The sequence below is a fragment of the Labrus mixtus genome, chromosome 3 (genome assembly GCF_963584025.1).
Source record: "Labrus mixtus chromosome 3, fLabMix1.1, whole genome shotgun sequence".
NCBI classification, from domain to species: domain Eukaryota; kingdom Metazoa; phylum Chordata; class Actinopteri; order Labriformes; family Labridae; genus Labrus; species Labrus mixtus.
In genome coordinates this window covers 5,970,529-5,988,554 of record NC_083614.1, presented here as the reverse complement: position 1 = coordinate 5,988,554, position 18,026 = coordinate 5,970,529, and the positions used below count along the sequence as shown (strand labels likewise).

Genomic DNA, 18,026 nt, shown 5'->3' with positions numbered 1-18,026 from the left:
CCGGCACTATATGAGCCGTCTTATCTGAGGGATGTTTACTCCCGCGTTTGCTCTACGTTCAACCACGGAGACGTGATGTACAGGTACAGCAACACCACCTACCACACACAGAACTACACAAACACAGTTTATTGTCTTTCAGATTGGATTGTAGAAAATAAAATTCATGAGCTGACATCAGAGCAAAAGTAAAGAGTAACGAGAACTTTCATAGAAATGTAGCGGAGTCAAACTGGCTCTAAATGAAACAAAAATGTATTTCCAAAACAACCAAGAGAGCTTCACTGCCAGGAAGAGGAAAGAATGCCGATGGATATTTGTGTATCACTGCTGTGCTGCGGAGTAGGATGTTGAAGTGCACATGGTGCTGCCTCTGTCTTCTGTTCTTCCTGACCTGCCTTGACCTTGCTACTGGTAGACCAGAGATCTTCCTTCCATCCAGACCCTTTCATTTTGCATGCACGCTGACTTTCCACAGCGCTGCAGAAGCTTATGTTGGCTCGCTATCTGAGCCCCAACTGGCCAACAGTTTAGGAGCACATCAGAGGCAGAATGGCTTTATCCAAACTGGATCAAAAGAATTCAGAGCAAACTTGCACAGATCCTATCTGAGCGCCCAGCGATGATGACAAAGAGAAAGTGACGGGCTGTCAGTCAAACGGGACGCTAACACATGGATGCATTTACCGCCTGCTGATCCACGAGCCAGATAGGAGCAACCGAGCTGATTACTAATGTATAGAAGGGATATGAGGTAACCTATAGAGCCACACTGAAATTATAGGGAGGAAGATACAGTAGAAACATGATGAGGAAAAATTCTGGGTTTAATAATTCATTTCTAAGGTACCCTTCTAAAGGAAGTCTGTGCAAACTGTTTTTTTTTTTTTTTTTAGAAAATAGAGGAGAACTCACTGTTACAGAGTCCATATTTTGTTTAATCTTCTACCTCATGATATTAGAAACCCCCTATCTCCTGAAATGATATAATGCCTTCAAGTGTACAAAGTTAAATGTAATGAAACACTTCTAATTATAGAAACCAACTGCTACACGTTTGTACTCATTTCTTCAGTGCAACAATCTCATTTCACAATCTGCTTCACACCGACGTAATCTGCCTTTGGTGACTAATTGTCGAACAGGCTGCCGAGTAGTTTTATTGATGGGGGAGATGCTCTGCCCCTTTAAGTAATAAGGTTAATTAGCTGTGTTTCCCTGGGATTCAAAATGCAAAGATGCTTATTAAATCAGAAAATCCATCGAGGGAACTTCTGAGAAGAGCAATATTATCCTTCTGCTACGAACCCAGCTGTGCAGGAGGAAGGATTCTCCTCTAGTTTCCTACAGCGAGTGTGAAGGCATGCAGAGGCAAAATGTTCAAGGGTAGTTTATCACTGCAGAAACACAAATGTCAACAACTGCTGCACTTTTTTTTCCTGGACAAGATACGACTGAACAGATCTACTACATATATGACCCAATGTCAATACAGATTCATGTTTCCCTTTAAGCCCCTTGACCAACCATTACATGGATGAGTAATCAAAAAAATTCACAGTGTGTGCCTGTTGAGACATGAGCTAATCAGACCTTTTTCAATTACAGGCTAGTGCACCAACATTAAGGCTTTCCAAATCAGTCCAACTTCTGACAGTCAAAAGGTTACAATGGTTAAATTGAATGCATTCATATCCCGTAAAATCCTGTGTCTTTACCAGAGCAGCTTGGACAGCTGTCATGTAGCAGATGTACACGTGGGGGTCTAAACCCACCATAACCCCCCCCCCCCCCCCCCACCAGAGGGCTTCAGAGGAGCACGAGGAGGAGTGCTGTGACACAAAGTAATAAAATGTGTAACGTTGGGTGTAGAAAGGGTTAAAAGGGACATATGTGGACTGATTACACAAAGTGAAACATGTGCAGAGAGGGGCAGCTCGCCGTTCTGTCCCCCGTCTGGGCCGTCTCAGCCTGTCGGAGGCCTTTTGTTGACAAACAGGAAAAATCTGAATCCCAGATGTGTTTGGAGAAAGAGGAGAGCAAAATCCTATGTGTTGTGTAGCATGTGTGGTATCGGGTTAAGGCCCCCGTGCCGGCCTTGGGGGAGTCCTGGGGAAGGCATTAGTGCACTAATAGCACCGGAGCACAGTGTGCCAGTGTGTTTTCTGCGGCTTGGATCACATCCCTCCCAGGAGCTGGCTATTGTCGGATAATACACAGAAAAACCGCACCCATGCGAACACATAAGTGCACACCAATTCACCTACTTAACCTATACGCTCCCCGAGTCTGGACATGTGTGCCTCGGCTGGAAAAAAAGCAGAGAAAATGATGGTATTTGATATTCTAAGAGAGGTCATTCATAAATACAGCCACTTATGGACTCAATACTACATTTAAGTCCAGAAATTTTTGGCTTATCCTCAGCCTCAACATGCCCAGAGTTAAACAAGAGGAACTCGATCCCTTTAGCGGAAACAGGAAATAAACAAAACGCTACTTGGAAACTTAAGTAGTAACTTTCTGGCAACATTGCTCGGTGTTATGCGTGTGAGGGTCTCGGTGTCTGTTCTGCTGAGTTACTGTAACTGGAAACCCCTCCACTTATTCTCCAGATTGAGCCAGATTGTTTGGGGATTATGAGGAGGTGGCTGCAGCTCTGAGCCGGGGTCTTTATGTGTGCGGAGATGGTAACTGATTTAGCATGTGCTGAAACAGAACACCATCTCTTTGACCCTGGGTGTCTCCCCATGGCCCCTGCTGTGGCCCTCACACTCCTCGTCTGCTAATCGATCCGTTTGGCACCCCCATGTGTGTCGTATGTGTGTGTGTGTGTGTGTGTGCATACATGCCGTGTGTCTGCTTAGCAGATGGACCGGCTTTGTTGTTATCTGCCTGCTGCACAGTGTTCGTGTTATGGAGAAAAGCTTTGTAGCTTCAGGGCTCCGGTCTGAAAGACATTAGTGCTGTCTGTCAGAAATTAATTCACCACTTCCTCCGGTACAGCAGACAGTGGGCCCTGCACTGTCCTCCTCTCCGCCTCACGTCGCATACCGACAGAGGTAACGTGATATCAGTGTGTTTGGAGATGATAAGAGATCGCCTTTGATGATCCATAGGAACGCCCGACAACTTTTACACTTGACCTTTTCCATTATAGCCGGGGTCTCAGTGGACCTCTCTGCTTCCGCAAACAATTCTCTTGAACTTGCCCTTATGAGGGTAACTGTATCATACAGACATTATACCCCACATGCAGCTGATCCAACCTGTCAACACACATCTCAAATAGTAATACCATCCAAATTGAAGGCCATCCCCGGTATTTCAAAACCTGGGCCCTATTTTGACATACTGTACGGTCTAAACGGCCGATAGGTACTAAAGAGCCTCAGCCTGCAGCCTTGAAATAGACCATGATGATTACACCGTAAGTGCACTCAATCAACTTTTAATTTCCCCCCAAAAGTGCTCTTTAAGCCATGCTCTAATCCAATTGTCCAACAACACCACAGTAAGGACCCCTAAAACAACTTTTTTGTTAAAGCTCCTGTGAGAAAACTTTTGGGATCATGACCATTTTTGTTCCCACAGTCGACAAAGAGGGACGATTTATGAATAAGTAGAAGTGCACTGCAGATTATTTTTGAAGAAAGGTTGTAAACATTTCTGCCACTTCAATACTCTTTGATACCATGTGTTTAATAATCATTATTACCATATCTGTACCAAAGCTTTAAAAAAACGACAACAGATCATTCAGTCATACTTTTAACCAAAGGTGGGAAAAAGAGAGAGAGTAGCCGTGGTCCATTCAAACTCAAGAGGTCGGGAAATACAGATGTTTCTCAAATTGAGGTTACTTTAAGTCTCTTACAAACAGAGGAGCAGAGGAGGTGACACTGTCTCAGTTGTTGATTGAACGATTACATTTGAAATGTTTCAGCATTGAAGCTTTGTAAACATGGGTTCTGCAACATAGCTAATGTATTTGTGCAATGAAGACGGTGTGCAGGAGTGCAATAATCGTTACAATTTTTGGTAACTGACAACAAGAAACTTCCCATTATTAGTCTCCCAGGACTTTTATTTTTGTTGCCATGGTATTTCAACATGTATCCTATGATAATAAAAAAATGTGGTGACATGACAACCCGATCCTTCTAGGTACAGAACGTTCTGTTAAGGTTGGATTCTCTTTCTCAAACCAGAAAAAAAAACCTTACATCACTCTCTTCAAACCATTAATACCTTATTTCAAAAAATAACTTTACCTCAAAAGACAAAGTTATTATTAGAAACATGCTACTGATCACGGCAGCGATAGACCAGCAGCTCCCACGTTCTGTGAGGTCAAATGATTGTATTTGTTGAGGGAGTTGGTGACTTTGAGGGGAGCGGATGGAGCTGCAGTTTCTGGCTCTAATAAAGCATGTTGTCCCGTCTCTGTAAGATCATTTCTGTCTTTAGACTTTCAGAATAACAATGTGATCATTTGTGCACTAAGCACTTTGAATGGACAGACTTTGATCATCATTCCCTCTAAGATTGCATTGCAGTCATTACACCCTGTTTCCCAGCTGACAGCTGAGGCAATCTTAGTGGAGCAATTCCACAACTTGTTCAACCTATTAGTCATTTAGAGCCCAAAATATTTTGAAAATAGGACCCAGGTTTCGAAAAATAATGAAAGAGCCTGTTGTAAATATGCATCCAGAACCACTTAAAGATGCATAAGTGAGGAACTTTTCATCAGAGACTACAGGATGATTTTATGTACAAGATCGTAACCATGACCACAGTGACAACAAAGCAATCATCTGTACGTAAATAGGTTCAGTGATTCCAGAGTTGCACCAGATGTCCATCTGAGGGCAGTTGTTGTGTCGTGAGATCAGTTGATGTTGCAACGCGCGGCTCTTTGAAGCGTCTAAATATGGCTGTGTATAATTATTATAACAAATGACACCCAGACAATAAGCATCCTCTGTCCAGTGCCAGCAGTGTACGTAAGAACAGGCTGCTTCAAATGTATTCTCTGTCTCATTATTTACTGAAAGCACAATACTGAATGCAACGTGTTTGGTTTTTATCAACTCTTGTCTCACTCTGAAATCTGTTCGAACTCAAAAAGTAGCCTTCTTCTTTTTTTTTCTGCCTCAGAGTTCACTGAACTTTAGGCAGGATTGTTTTGTAAAGCACCTGAGCACGATTGGCCCCTCCTCCCCCGCTGGTCTGCGTTTACATTTGTAACATCGTTTCATACACTTGCGTATGTACACATTCCGATAGTGTGAGACAAAGTCCATGGATTACATCTCTGTTATTGTGGTTAAAAAATGATTTAAAATAAGGAGTGGAAATACTTAAATACCAAATTTTGACAGCATCTTTTTTCAAAATATTGATGGACAAAGCCTGATTTATTTAACGAGAGCTACTTTTTTTTAAGGGATAAAGCTGCGCAGAAGAGAGCGGCAGGCAGGAACTTAAACTCAGTGATGGCTTTGTAAGTTTGTTCAATAGTGAAACAAAATGTGTCTATTGAAACGCACAAGTAAAGAATAACCAAATCAGTTGGGTTAGTAAAAATCAAATCCAGCTCTGTGCGGGATTTAAAGCCACAGAACATCATCACAGACACAACGTCAAACGCAGAGTGGTGCCCACTGGAATCATGTTGTAATGTAAGGGGTTAAAATGCCAAAGCAATTTGTTGTAACACAGCTCATGGGTCCACAGTGATCACTGAGCCCAAACATGACATGTGCCATGATGTCAGCGTAACACTGAGGCTCTGCGTTCTGTCACATCTCCCCTGGCACAAATAAAACCTCATGAAGCCACTCGGGTTTGTTCACCACATCGTGGCACACATGGTGGGAAAAATCTCCTCGCACTGCGCTGTGATGTGGAGAAGAACACATTAACGCCATGAGAGGGCCAAAAAAAGAATCATTTAAAAGATGACAGAAACATCCATCATGCCTCCTGAGTTCACCAACGTCTCCTACGTCCACTTCCAACTTTCTGACAGCTCTCATTTTGTGGTGATCTCATGCAGGCTTGCTCTCGGAGAAGACGCCTGCCTGCCTGTGTGGCTCTGCAGCTAATGCGTTTGAGCCCGACATGATGTTCTCACTAAATAAAATCAAACAAAAATCAAAGCCAAATACACAGTACATGTCCTGCCAGCTTTTCTTCACACTCTCAAGTTGATGTTTTTAAATGAGGTTGTCACAATACCAGAATTTTAAACTGAGATTTGATACGAGTTCAAGTCACTATGGATGACTGTTTTCATGCCGCCGCATCGAAAACACAAGTCCGAGGCACCTAATGTTGGATCATTTCTTTTCTATTTTAATTCAAATTGCAGACAGACTCCTGCACACAATGTCTAAACTGCACAAATATGTTGGCAACGTTTCTTATTTGTGCAATTTCCTCAGAGCTCTCTCTCTCTCTCGGTGCTCCTTTAAAATAAGTCCAAAGGTCCAAAAGTTTTTTAAAAGGTTGGTAGTTTAGTTTTCAATACTTTCGATCATTGAAATAACAGATTGAATCATTTCTAAGTGGAACCAGAAAGCTGCATAGTTTAGACAATTTAAAACTAAGTCATAGATTGCTGCTGGGCTGTTTGTCACCAACCAAATTTCGTTTGGTATCACATACAATGACAATAAAGTGTCTTATCTTATCTTAATTTTCTCTCTAAACTTTTTCCAATTTACAAATTTCGACCAAAACAGGTTTATCTCAATACCAGCATTTTAAATCTGGATATGACTCAACGATATCAATACATGTTAAGATACCACAGCAACAACAATAGAAGAATTCCTTATAAACAACTTTTAATGACTTATTTCTTGTTTTCAATTAATTAGAAAATGCACTCAAACTCCTGCACAAAGTCTAAAATGCACAAAGACATTGACAACATTTCACTACCATAATGTCTCCAACCCGATGATGCTATCTCTCTTATGGAAAGCAGATTTTTTTGCTTGAAAATCTCATTGAAGATCTGTGTGTTTATTTAGCTTTGGTACTTTTTGATAATATTGATCGTCACATAAACAGAGATTGTATCATTTTAAAACATGGTATTGAAAAGTAATTTAGAAGTATTAGAGTATTACATTTTTCTCACTTTCAGATTCCACCCAAAAAGCTCCCCAGTGTTGGACTGGTAAACTGATGCTGGGAGGAAATCTCCACGGGATCCTGACAAAGCCCTCTGTGTTTAGCAGGTAAATAATCAATGCTGACTTTTTCCTGTGAAGCAGGAAGACAAACAAGATCAAGCTTTCCTGTCGACGCTCAAGAGAAGCTGTCGATTTAAAAGGTCTTTACCTCAGCTGGTCGCCATCTTTAAGAGGCTTGGGACGGACCAACCAGCCGTCTTTAAAGCTTCACTTACATCAACAGTGTCGGTTTATGATTCAGCCTACAAATTCCACATTTATCACACACGTTTACACATCCACACACGGGGTTATGTGTACCCACAAAATCACTCCTCACTGTTTGAGAACAAGTCGTCAGGATTGTCGCCCAGGGAGCTTTATTTTTTCCCCCTCACACACAAAAAACAACACAACAAACAAAAAAAAAGCCCAGTCTATAGAATGAGGGGACAGATTTACAGCCAGTCGGGGTCAGGGGTCCTCCGGCTGGATGCTTTCTTGGAGTGGTCTTTTCTCTCTTTACTCCTTTCTTTTCTTTGAGGTGTCCCCTCGGCTCCCACCCCTCCCCCAGCATTCCTCTCTTTTGTTTATTCTATATAAATACAATCAGAGCGGGCCCACACTGGTATACATTCTCCCTTTTCTGTTGGTTTGTCCTTCACACATACACACATGTACGGAAATACACAAACACACAGCTCACACACACACACACACAGATACAAAGGGAGCTGTTGACAGAGTGTGGTGGGCTTATAAAGGGACCACCGTCCAACCACCACACACACACACACACACACACACACACACACACACACACACACACAAACATATTTTGACACAACAATCTTTAAACTACTGACGGGTAAACTTGTATGATTCATAATTCACTCTGAGGTATGGATTGAACAGCTCATGTAAAGCTGACTGATCCATGATTTAATCTCAGAGGAAGCAACACGACTCTATAACCACAATGTTTGCCTTTCTATCTCTGCTCCCTGTTGTTTGCCACATTGACAATTTCAACAAAATAGCAGAGAGGAACAAACTGGCAAATGAAGCAGTTTCATTATGTGCACAGAGATTGAGCCTGTTGGGTTCATACAGTCTCTGGATGGCTTCAGTCACAGGTTATGAACTTCACCACCCCATCCCGCTCACTTTGAATGAAAATGTACATCAGATCAGATCATCCCGGAAATGTACTCGCAGGGGCTGACAGGAAAAATTCTGGGTTGAGTCAGAATGAAAAAAAGTTGCTGTTTGCGTTCACACATGCAGCTCACCCTGAAAACTTCAGGAAGATTTTGTGCATGTTTGAAAGCAGCATGATAACTCTTTTAACAGAAATCGTCTTTCTTTACGGCTCCTGTTTGTGACGTTGTCAGACACTCCAAAAATAAACCACCCAGCACTTTTAGTATATACACTTAGATCGGGCACATTTGCCCCCAAGGCTAACCCTAATATATAAACAAATAAAGACATATGGCCCACTTTGAGAAAAAAACAAAAAATAATTCCTCTGAAACTGTCTTTGAGCAGGAGTGCCTGAAGCTGGCAAACAACAAGCAGAGTAAAGTGTTGATTTAATCCTAGAAAAACAAGAGGACAATAAGAAGACCACATGAGAGAGAAGAAGAGTGTGGTCGAAGAGACACAGCCAAGAGAAAAAGAGAACATGAAAGAGTGAGTGAGTGTAGGAGTTTGGAGGCCAAGAAGAGTGAGTACGTGTGTGTGTGTGTGTGTGTGTGTGTGTGCATGTGTGTGTGTGTGTGTTTGTGTGTGTGTGTGTGTGTGTGTTTGTGTGTGCCAGGGCTTTGCACCAGTCTGTTGGTAAGGAAACACACTGGAATGTGTAGCTTTCCAGTTTAAGGCAGTTTAATGAACATCCAGGGCTCTATCTGTGTGTCTGTGCAAAGACTGGAGGAAAGAAGCAGTGTAACATCAGGCTGGCTTTTTAGAATGATAAAATGTGCTCTTCATCCTTCATTCACATGTTTCCTGGTGTTAAGTTAGTGTGTGTGTGTGTGTGTGTGTGTGTGTGTGTGTGTGTGTGTGTGTGTGTGTGTGTGTGTGTGTGTGTGGAGAAGCTCTAATCAGCAGCCTCTTCTTTGATATGTTCACCTGTTCAAAAGCTCTGGAGCATCATGAGAGCTTTACAGGTGGGAACAAAATGGTGTTTCTCATCTTCCTCAAGAGCTGGTTAGCTTCCTATAGCTACATCTAACTAACACAAGTTTACCTTCCTCATTTATCATGAAAATCAATAACCTTTCCAAACAAGCACTAAAGATTGTTATTAACCCACTTTAGACAGAAAAAGAGACGTTCTGACAGAACAGTGGGGTCCGTGTGTCAGACAGGGATGGAACAACACAGGATTGAACGTGGATCAAGAAGGACAAAACAAGGAAACAAGTAGAAAATGTTGAATTTCTATTTTAAGGATTGTCTTGAATATCCCTCACATGAGTGATGTGAAAAGGCTTTCACTCTGATACAGTCTCATGATGATTTATTTATTAATGAATATATGTTTTCCTTCATGATTGGGATGATTATGTTAGAAGTTTCAACTGTAAGTTTTACTGATTATTGTGATACGTGTTCTACCTGTAAAGCAATAACATGTTTGTTTCTTTTAAAAAGGAAGGTTAAGTAATCCCAGAATGTCCAAGTGCCATTTGAGACACCTTTTATATAACTCAGTCTGAACCTCATTTGCTTCTGCTTGGTTAGAGCGGAGTGGAGGTCGCATGTTGTCAGTTGTAACCTCTTAACTCTGCAAGTGTTGCCTCTGCATAGGCCATTTAACATCCTGTCTTAAATTTCCATCATTTCTTTGTATTTTGATTTTCTTGTTGGAAATGAATAAACTACATTAAAGTAAGACTGTACTAAGTCTGCCTGTGTGTTCATCACTGTCCACAGTCTCCATTTACACAGCATTACACAAATAAGGAAAAAGTTCTCTCACTGATGGATGTGTTCTGTGGCTGAAATTGGGAGGTGGATCAAATCTTTAAATGTAAAATGAAAATGAGAGAACATCCCCTCTCAGTGTGATTATTACAGGAACTCTAGTTTGAGCTGAAGTGAGATCCTTGCTTCATGTATATGTGTGTTATGATGATACTCCACATCCCTCACTTTAGCCGCTGATGTTAATGGCCTCTGATGGAGGGTAGATTTCACAAAGCATCACGCTGCAGAGGGGGCACTGACCTGTGTGGCTGCGGATGTGGACCCTCAGCGTGCCGTTGCTGGCGAACTTCTGTCCACAGTACGGGCAGATCTTCTCCTTCTCCCCCGTGTGAGTCTGAGGATAACACAGGACATGTGGTTGATGTTAGGAGAAACATTTGTAACATTCATGCTCCACGTCCTACTTACATTACAGAGTTAAATGTGAATCAATGTCAGGACGTTGTACTCATCGTGCTTTATCCTGCTGCATCTTCAAACATAATCTCATTTTTGTTCTGTTAAAGTAACTTCACAATCCAGATTCCACTTTGAACACAGCCTTCAGAGCTTATTTTTAAATGCCTGAGCGGGTTAAGAATGCACAGATAACTAAGTAGTAAACTAGAAATGGAGATGCACATGTTTGCATGACAGTGGATCCACCGAGCTGAAGCCCTGAAGGCAGGATCAAAGAACAGACGATGCAGATTTGCCGGGGTCCCAAAGCCCAGGGGACTGAAGGCCAGGGTGCACGTATGCATTCATCTCCCCCTCTCCCCTTTTTACCTCCCAGCTCTCCACAGTGTTAAGCTCTGCAGACTCATAAGGTCTGCACATGCATACAGGGAAGAAGAGCATGTGGAAAGAGCGTGCTACCTTTTCCTCCACGCACCCCCCCCCCCCCTCATTCCTTGTTGAAAAGTTTACTGTGAATTCTCCCCCCCTCACCCCCGCCCTCCGGCCGCTTGTACAGAATAATCCAGAGTATGAAAAGCTCAAACTCAGAGCGACAGTTTCAACAGCAGGACAACAATACAGGAACACCTCCTCTCTGGGCCCCCATCCTTTCCTGCATCACCCCACTGTGTCCCTCTGACACCTCGGGTGTTTCCTTACAAAGGCTCCATCCACACACACACATAAACACACATCCTCAAACACACACACATGCACAGTTGCAAACACATGCATACACACTCACAAGCTCAGTCACATACGATCATGCACAAACATTTAGCAACACGTGTCCCTGATGTTGTTTGTTAGAAAGAGAAAACACCTGGAATGTCTTTCTTCAACAACCAGTTCACATGGGAATACTTTCAAATCATAAAAGTGGAAGTTATTAGGAGTTGTAGGAGATTTGTTTAGGTTTTTTTTAATGGATAAATGATCTCTTGGTCTCTTATAACCTGTCATTTTCATGCAGGAGTCAATTCTTCCAGCCGAGCACGGACAAAGATGATACCATCTTCTATAAAACATACAGTACATGCAGATTACATGCTGCTAACACACACACCCTCTCATATAACACAAACCCAGGATCACTGAGGAGAAAGCATCCACCGTAACACAAGAGCGCTCCATGAATGATTTATTCATTAATTTATCAAACACTGTAAAAACTCTACCTCATATATATTAACCATCTGTTACATAACTATATTTTTATTATCATGTTCATCTCAGCATTTTTTTGTACTAATCACCACTGCACTATTGTCTTATTTAGCCTTGTATTAGTGTTTTTTTTACTTATATTATGTTTAATGTTTGACTTTGTACATTGAGAGCACAGTTACTGAAGATAAATGTCTTGTGTGTGTGTGTGTGTGTGTGTGTGTGTGTGTGTGTGTGAGTCTGTGTGTATGTGTGTGTGTGTGTGAGTCTGTGTGTGTGTGTGTGTGTGTGTGTGTGTGTGTGTGTGTGTGTGTAAGCATACATGGCCAATAAGGCTGATTCTATTCTATACTGAATAACGTCCGCTTTTCTGCCAGATATGGACCGAATTACTCTTTATTTATACAAACAACTTCTGCAGCATCACACCGGAACAAGTCCTGGGAATTAAACAAAGACTCAAAATGAAGTAACACATAAGAGTAAGTTTTCTTCCCCAAACAATAGACTTTTTATCAAATCAAAACGGCTTGATCTGTAATGAAATCTTTCCTCGCAGCTCTACTCATAATATGAATTCAGTTATGATAATGGAGTCAAATTGTATCATCTGGATCAGATGTTGGCCTTTCAAAATGTTTAGCTACTTATTTTGCTCCATTTGCTTTAGACATCATCTTCTTAAGTCAAACATGGTGCGGAGAGTGACTACTCGAGTTTGATCCAAACCAAACATGGCTGTAAGAATTAAACATGATTGTTTTGGGGCCAAAGTTTGCTCAGACAAACAGTTACAGATTATCAGTGTGTACATTAAATAAGACGTCAACATCAGTACGGCCAGAAGCGAGGTTGCTCCGTGCATGTAGACACAGCCTGCAAGATGTCGTCTCCTCGGCAACCTGGCTTTGATCAAGGCCAGATCTCCCAGCAGCCTCTGCTCCCGGCGAGCAGGGAGACAGTTCAACATGCCCGGAGTCTTCAGCCCTACTGTTCTGAGACAACCTCTGAGACGTTTTCTTTTTCACTGTGCCAAGAAGCTGTTTGCTTTCAATCTGGGTTCACAACCACACCGGACGTTGTCACATTCTGAGCTCATAATCTGCAGTCAGATCTGTTTGGCGCTTTGAAACCCTGCAGAGCTAATGGACTAACTGCCATTTCTAATCAGCACAGGAATTGATTTCCAAGCTTTCATGGGCAGCAACCATCAGGTCGGTGTTCTCCGCCAGGTGTGACGGTCCTGATATTAGCACAGTTAGCTGCCCAACATTCTGGAAGTGGAACTATGGAAAAAACAAAATCTAAAGTAGCGGGCCAGGCGTTTATTTTCTGCCTTTTAATTCAGCTGGATAGAAGAGGGTTGATTGTGGAAACTCTGATTTTAAACTGCAATTTGGTAGCTTCCATTACTTTAATCGAACATTAAAAAAAGCAGGATTTAGGAGGTTAGAAAAAATGTGTTTGGTTCCTTGTTTTTAAATATGTTAAGTTTGTGTAAAAAGATAAATAAGTGACTTTGTGATGGGTAATGTTGGCTCACACAGGTTTATGGGATGTATTTGTATTGTTTTGTGAAGCAGTCACAGTTTATGTTGAGACACCAAAAGTGCTCAGTCAGGTTGAGGTGACAATCATAGTTTGGGCTTCAATAATGAATCAGCTTTACTTTTGCATTTCACAGACAGGGGCAGGTCCAGAGAGGTGGCCAGGGGGGGCACGGGCCTCCTTGAAATCCGAATGGCCAATCCTAATGCTACCCTAAAATCTCAATCTGTGATTGGCTATTTGCGGTTTCATAAGTTATTATCAAACTCTTACGTTTACCGTATGCATTTCAAATAAATACAAACAAATTGCAGCTTGAACTGAATTTGTGGACAACATAACAGCACTTACCAACATGCACTCACACTGTGTGATGGTGGTGTGTGTTTTTTTTTTTTTTTTAATAATGTTTTACCTTTTTGTGGCTCTTGAGGACAGACGGTGTTACAAAGGCCTTCTCACACAGGTCGCACTTGTACTTCTTATGACCATCATGCACCACCTGGATGTGCACGTTGAGCGTGTCCTTCCTCTTGAAGGTGGCATCACACTGGTCACACTTGAATGTCCTCTCACCTGCGGGAACATGTGTAAGAACCATTTTCAGTCATCTATTGTCGTTCCTGTAAACACACAGTCATCACGCACAGCAAGAGAGGAACCAATTTCAGCGGTGCGATTGTGAGGCCAGAAAACAAACAAAGAGGGGTATTTCATCGTACCAGACAACCTCCAAACAATGGTCTATAGAAAAGTCTGGTCCTGTTCTTTTGGGACAGAACTCATCTTTTTTTTGTGTATTTGTAGCTGCCATCCCGGGGGAAACAGTAAAAAGTAACTGCTCTGCCATATGTTTCATCCAAACGTCAGAGTAGAAAACATGGCTTTTTTATGAATCCTTTCGGTGAAAAGCAGTAAAAACTGCAGACAGACAGTCCTCAGACAGTGTCAGCTGTTCACAGAGAGCAGCCTGATGTTTCCCTTCACGCCTCTGCTCTCCGCTCCGCACAACAGCCTCTATTGTTGAAGAGTGGTTGTTTCCATTATACGGAGATCATTCAATTTCCACAGAGGAGCTTCGACAGAGTGTGTGTGTGTGTGTGTGTGTGGCTGGCAGGAGCAAATGGTTACAAGCTTATGCTCGCTCTCATATTACCAAGGACGATGATGGTCAGCTTAATAACATGAACACCAGTGGAAGCTGAAGTTCATTACATTTTGTGTAAAATCGACACATTCACTTGACACTAATTAATGTCAACAACACCCTCACATAAAGATTTCATTATCATTGTATTAAACAACACGTGCGAACACACAGATATGCCTGTGGTCCCTTCACACAAAGTTTCCTCAGGTGTAAAGTTAACATACAATAGAATCATGATGTTCACATTTTTTTAGGCACTGGACCTATATGAGCTAGCTTGCAGTTATTGGTCATCGCTGTATTTCATGTTTGGGCAGCACAGTCGTGGTTAGCGCTGTTGCCTCACAGCGAGAAGGTTCCTAGTTCAAATCCCTGAACCCGTTTGCACGTTCCCCACGTGCATGCAAGGTTTCTCAACGGGTACTCCCACTTCCTCCCACAATCAAGATTCAAGATTCAAGATTTTAATTTGTCACATGCTCATACAGATGTGCAGTGAAATGTAAAGACTGTTCCACAAGGCCATGCAATCAACACTCAAATGACTAATACACATATATACAGTAATATAGAAATATAATGTAAAATTAAAAAAAGAAATATTTGAATATACAAAATATAGAATAATGTAAACAGTGTAAAGTGTCAGTGTGTAAAGTGTCCAGGGTGTCAAAGTGCAATGTGCAGATTGGAATGTGTGATGTGTGTGCATCATGTAGTCACAGTTCTGTTTTTTTTTTTTTTAAGTTCTGTTTATGTTTTTAACTGAGGTAAAGTGGAGTTAACAGTCCGGACATGCTTGTTAGGTTATTTAGTGACTCTAAATGTGCCTTAGGTGTGTATGTGAGTGTGGCTGGTTGTCTTTCTCTATATGTCTCAGCCATGTGATTGACTGGCGACCAGTCCAGGATGTACCCCGCCTCTCCCCCAATGTCAGCTGGGATCAGGTCCAGCCCCACACGACCCCGAACAGGAATAGCATTACAGATGATGGATGGATGGATGTATTTCATTTATGATCATTTATTGAAGGATTTTTCCACATTAAGTGCCCTTTGCTCTCCACAAACCCGACCCTAGATTCCCACTTTTAAAGAAAACAATTACATTTGCAAAAACTAAAAGCACTCTACTAGTTGTTTCATGGAAACTTTAAAGAACAATTTAAATCTGACAAAGACATTTGTTCTTTTGTTAATGCGCAAGTGATTAAAGATAACCCTCATGCAATCAGCGGTCCATCTTAATCTAAATACTTGCAGTTAAATAATTAAACACAAAACTATAGGGGCGTCAGATCTCTTTTTTAGGTTCAGAAATGAAGCTGCTTTTCATTCTCAAAATTAGAACAAAAAAATAGTGTTTGGATCAAAAAGGTTCAATTAGAACAAATATCAATCACAACAACCCTTAAAAAGAGCACCATGTAAACTGAGTATAGAGTGAAAGTGTCTGCCTCTGATTTGACTGAGGGATTAGACATTTTTTGTTTTTGATATTTTACGGTTCAAATTGAGCAGCTGTGTGGAAAATCCCCTCGGACTGACAGCTGCATGAGGATCTATATCTAGGTTAAATAGCTTTCCATGATAATTATCCACCATAAACACCTGATAGCTCAGACTGGCAATCTGGCATTTCTGGTTCATACCAGATGGGACAGTCCACCTAGCCAGCCACAGTGTTCTTAATCCACTTCCTGTTGGGACAGACAATCTGAATCAGGGGTTGTAGGGTACAAAAAATGTCCCACAGGATAACTTTACTGTGAGGTTTGTGCAGTGGGAACAAAAGCCGTCACCTTTCTTTCTGCACACCTTCTACTGAAAAAGAAAACGTCACTGTGGATGATGCTGATGCCATGAAAAATCCTGCGACTTGATAATATCTCAAATCCAAAAGAACCAACTGAGAAGACGAGGAAATAGAAACATGATGTGACAGAAATACAGAGCTCTCAGAGAAGTGCGATAAGTTAACCTGCTGTTGCCTTTATTAAGAATTCCTGTACCTTTAAGCTGCTCGAGCTGCAGGTAAATGTAGGTATGTAAAATAAATGGTTTGTATGTGCACTACTAATCCTGTTGAGGTTTATGAATGTGTTTATTGTACTGCTGGCTAGACATGAGGGAGGGGAGCAGAATCAAACATGAAATGCATGGGCCCCAATTTCTCCCAAACCCTTCGACACACACTCTTCTGGAATTCTGTGCACCTTTAGGGCTGGTTTCAAAAATGTAAAAAACAACATGGCCGAATCTGATCATACGAAATGCAGTGACTTCTTCATACCATCCACTTAGTGAGAAATCTTTACATGCACACTAGAGTTGAGCAACAGTTACAGCTTGATTAGGTCATTTAATTGGAACACTGTCTAAGTATATAAGCACAGAGGGAGAATCGATGTGTTGACTCTGTCCACCTCGGCTACAGTAGGTAGTGTTATACCCTCTTTCAGCAAGTTACTATAGGACCTTCTTTCAGATTGACCTTGCTAACAAGTTAGCCAACGGCAAAGTGGTGGTTGTACGTTAAAAGGTGGAAACATGGAAACATGGACAACTTTACATCTCTGTACATTTCGGACATGCTCTACGCTTGAATTTTGGTTCACTTGTGTTACATGCAATCCCTCTAGCTTGTGGTGATATCTGTTTGCAGACGACAACGCAACTTCTGCTAGTCTACGCTTGGTCATATTTGGGTCTGATTGAGGTGTATACGTGCAAGAGTTAATCAATCCCCAACCGAACTATACAACTACCACCCAACGTCCCTGACGCCCAGCCACAACCATCAGACTGTGTCATCCCCACAACCACCGTCATCCTCATTGATGCACAGCACTGCTCCAATCTCCACCTCAACGGCAAGGAACTATGGACAACAGGAACGCAAGGAATAGAAATGGAGAAATCCTGCCTGTATCTGAGGGAGGTGGAGGGGTGATGACATCGTTATTCTGCATTATACTCTTTTCTGCTGCCTCTGTTGTCTGTATTATCTTTTCTAATTTATCCGTTTGTACTTTGAAACCTCCTTAAATATGTTGGCATCTTTTTTTTTAACCAGAAAGCCACTGTTATGGAAGACTCCTCCCCATCGCCCTTGACCTCAGAGAATGAATAGACACCACTGCATATTATACTAAATATTATGAATATGCACCTCTTCATGAACAGGTGACATTCACCTGGCAGTTTGTGTTTGTCAAGTCAGGAGAGTTTTAAGGGTCTGTTTTGAGGTGATCATATGAGAAAATAAGTACAAGAGACTCAGGATAAGTACATTAAACTGTCGTTGGACCAATGTGTTTGACTTGATGTTACCTGGAAAGGCTCTGCTTCATTTTCTCACCACAGAGCTTTTCCATGTTCTCTAACACTGACTTACAAAGACAGACATGACACATCTATTCTCTCACCTACAGTGAAATAACACACTCTACCCTCCGCCCCACATACTGTCCAGAACTCGATACACTATACGAGCTCTGGTATTATATAGCCGTCCTCCTGAGACAGCAGCAGGAAATG

At 41.8% G+C, this 18,026-nt stretch overlaps 2 protein-coding genes across 2 annotated transcripts in view; one reads left to right on the top strand and one right to left on the bottom strand.

Moving 5' to 3' along the window:
• Window positions 1-18,026, top strand: part of LOC132956355 (sex comb on midleg-like protein 2) — a 486,888-nt gene that overhangs the window by 413,423 nt on the left and 55,439 nt on the right. The window lies entirely within an intron of this gene.
• The window catches only part of prdm5 (PR domain containing 5), a 50,619-nt gene that overhangs the window by 15,097 nt on the left and 17,496 nt on the right, over window positions 1-18,026 (bottom strand). Inside the window, exons 12-13 of the mRNA XM_061029576.1 lie at window positions 13,753-13,913; window positions 10,425-10,518 (exon numbers count right to left, since the gene is read on the bottom strand). Coding sequence (XP_060885559.1) covers window positions 10,425-10,518; window positions 13,753-13,913 — 255 coding nt within the window. The remainder of the gene's footprint in view (window positions 1-10,424; window positions 10,519-13,752; window positions 13,914-18,026) is intronic.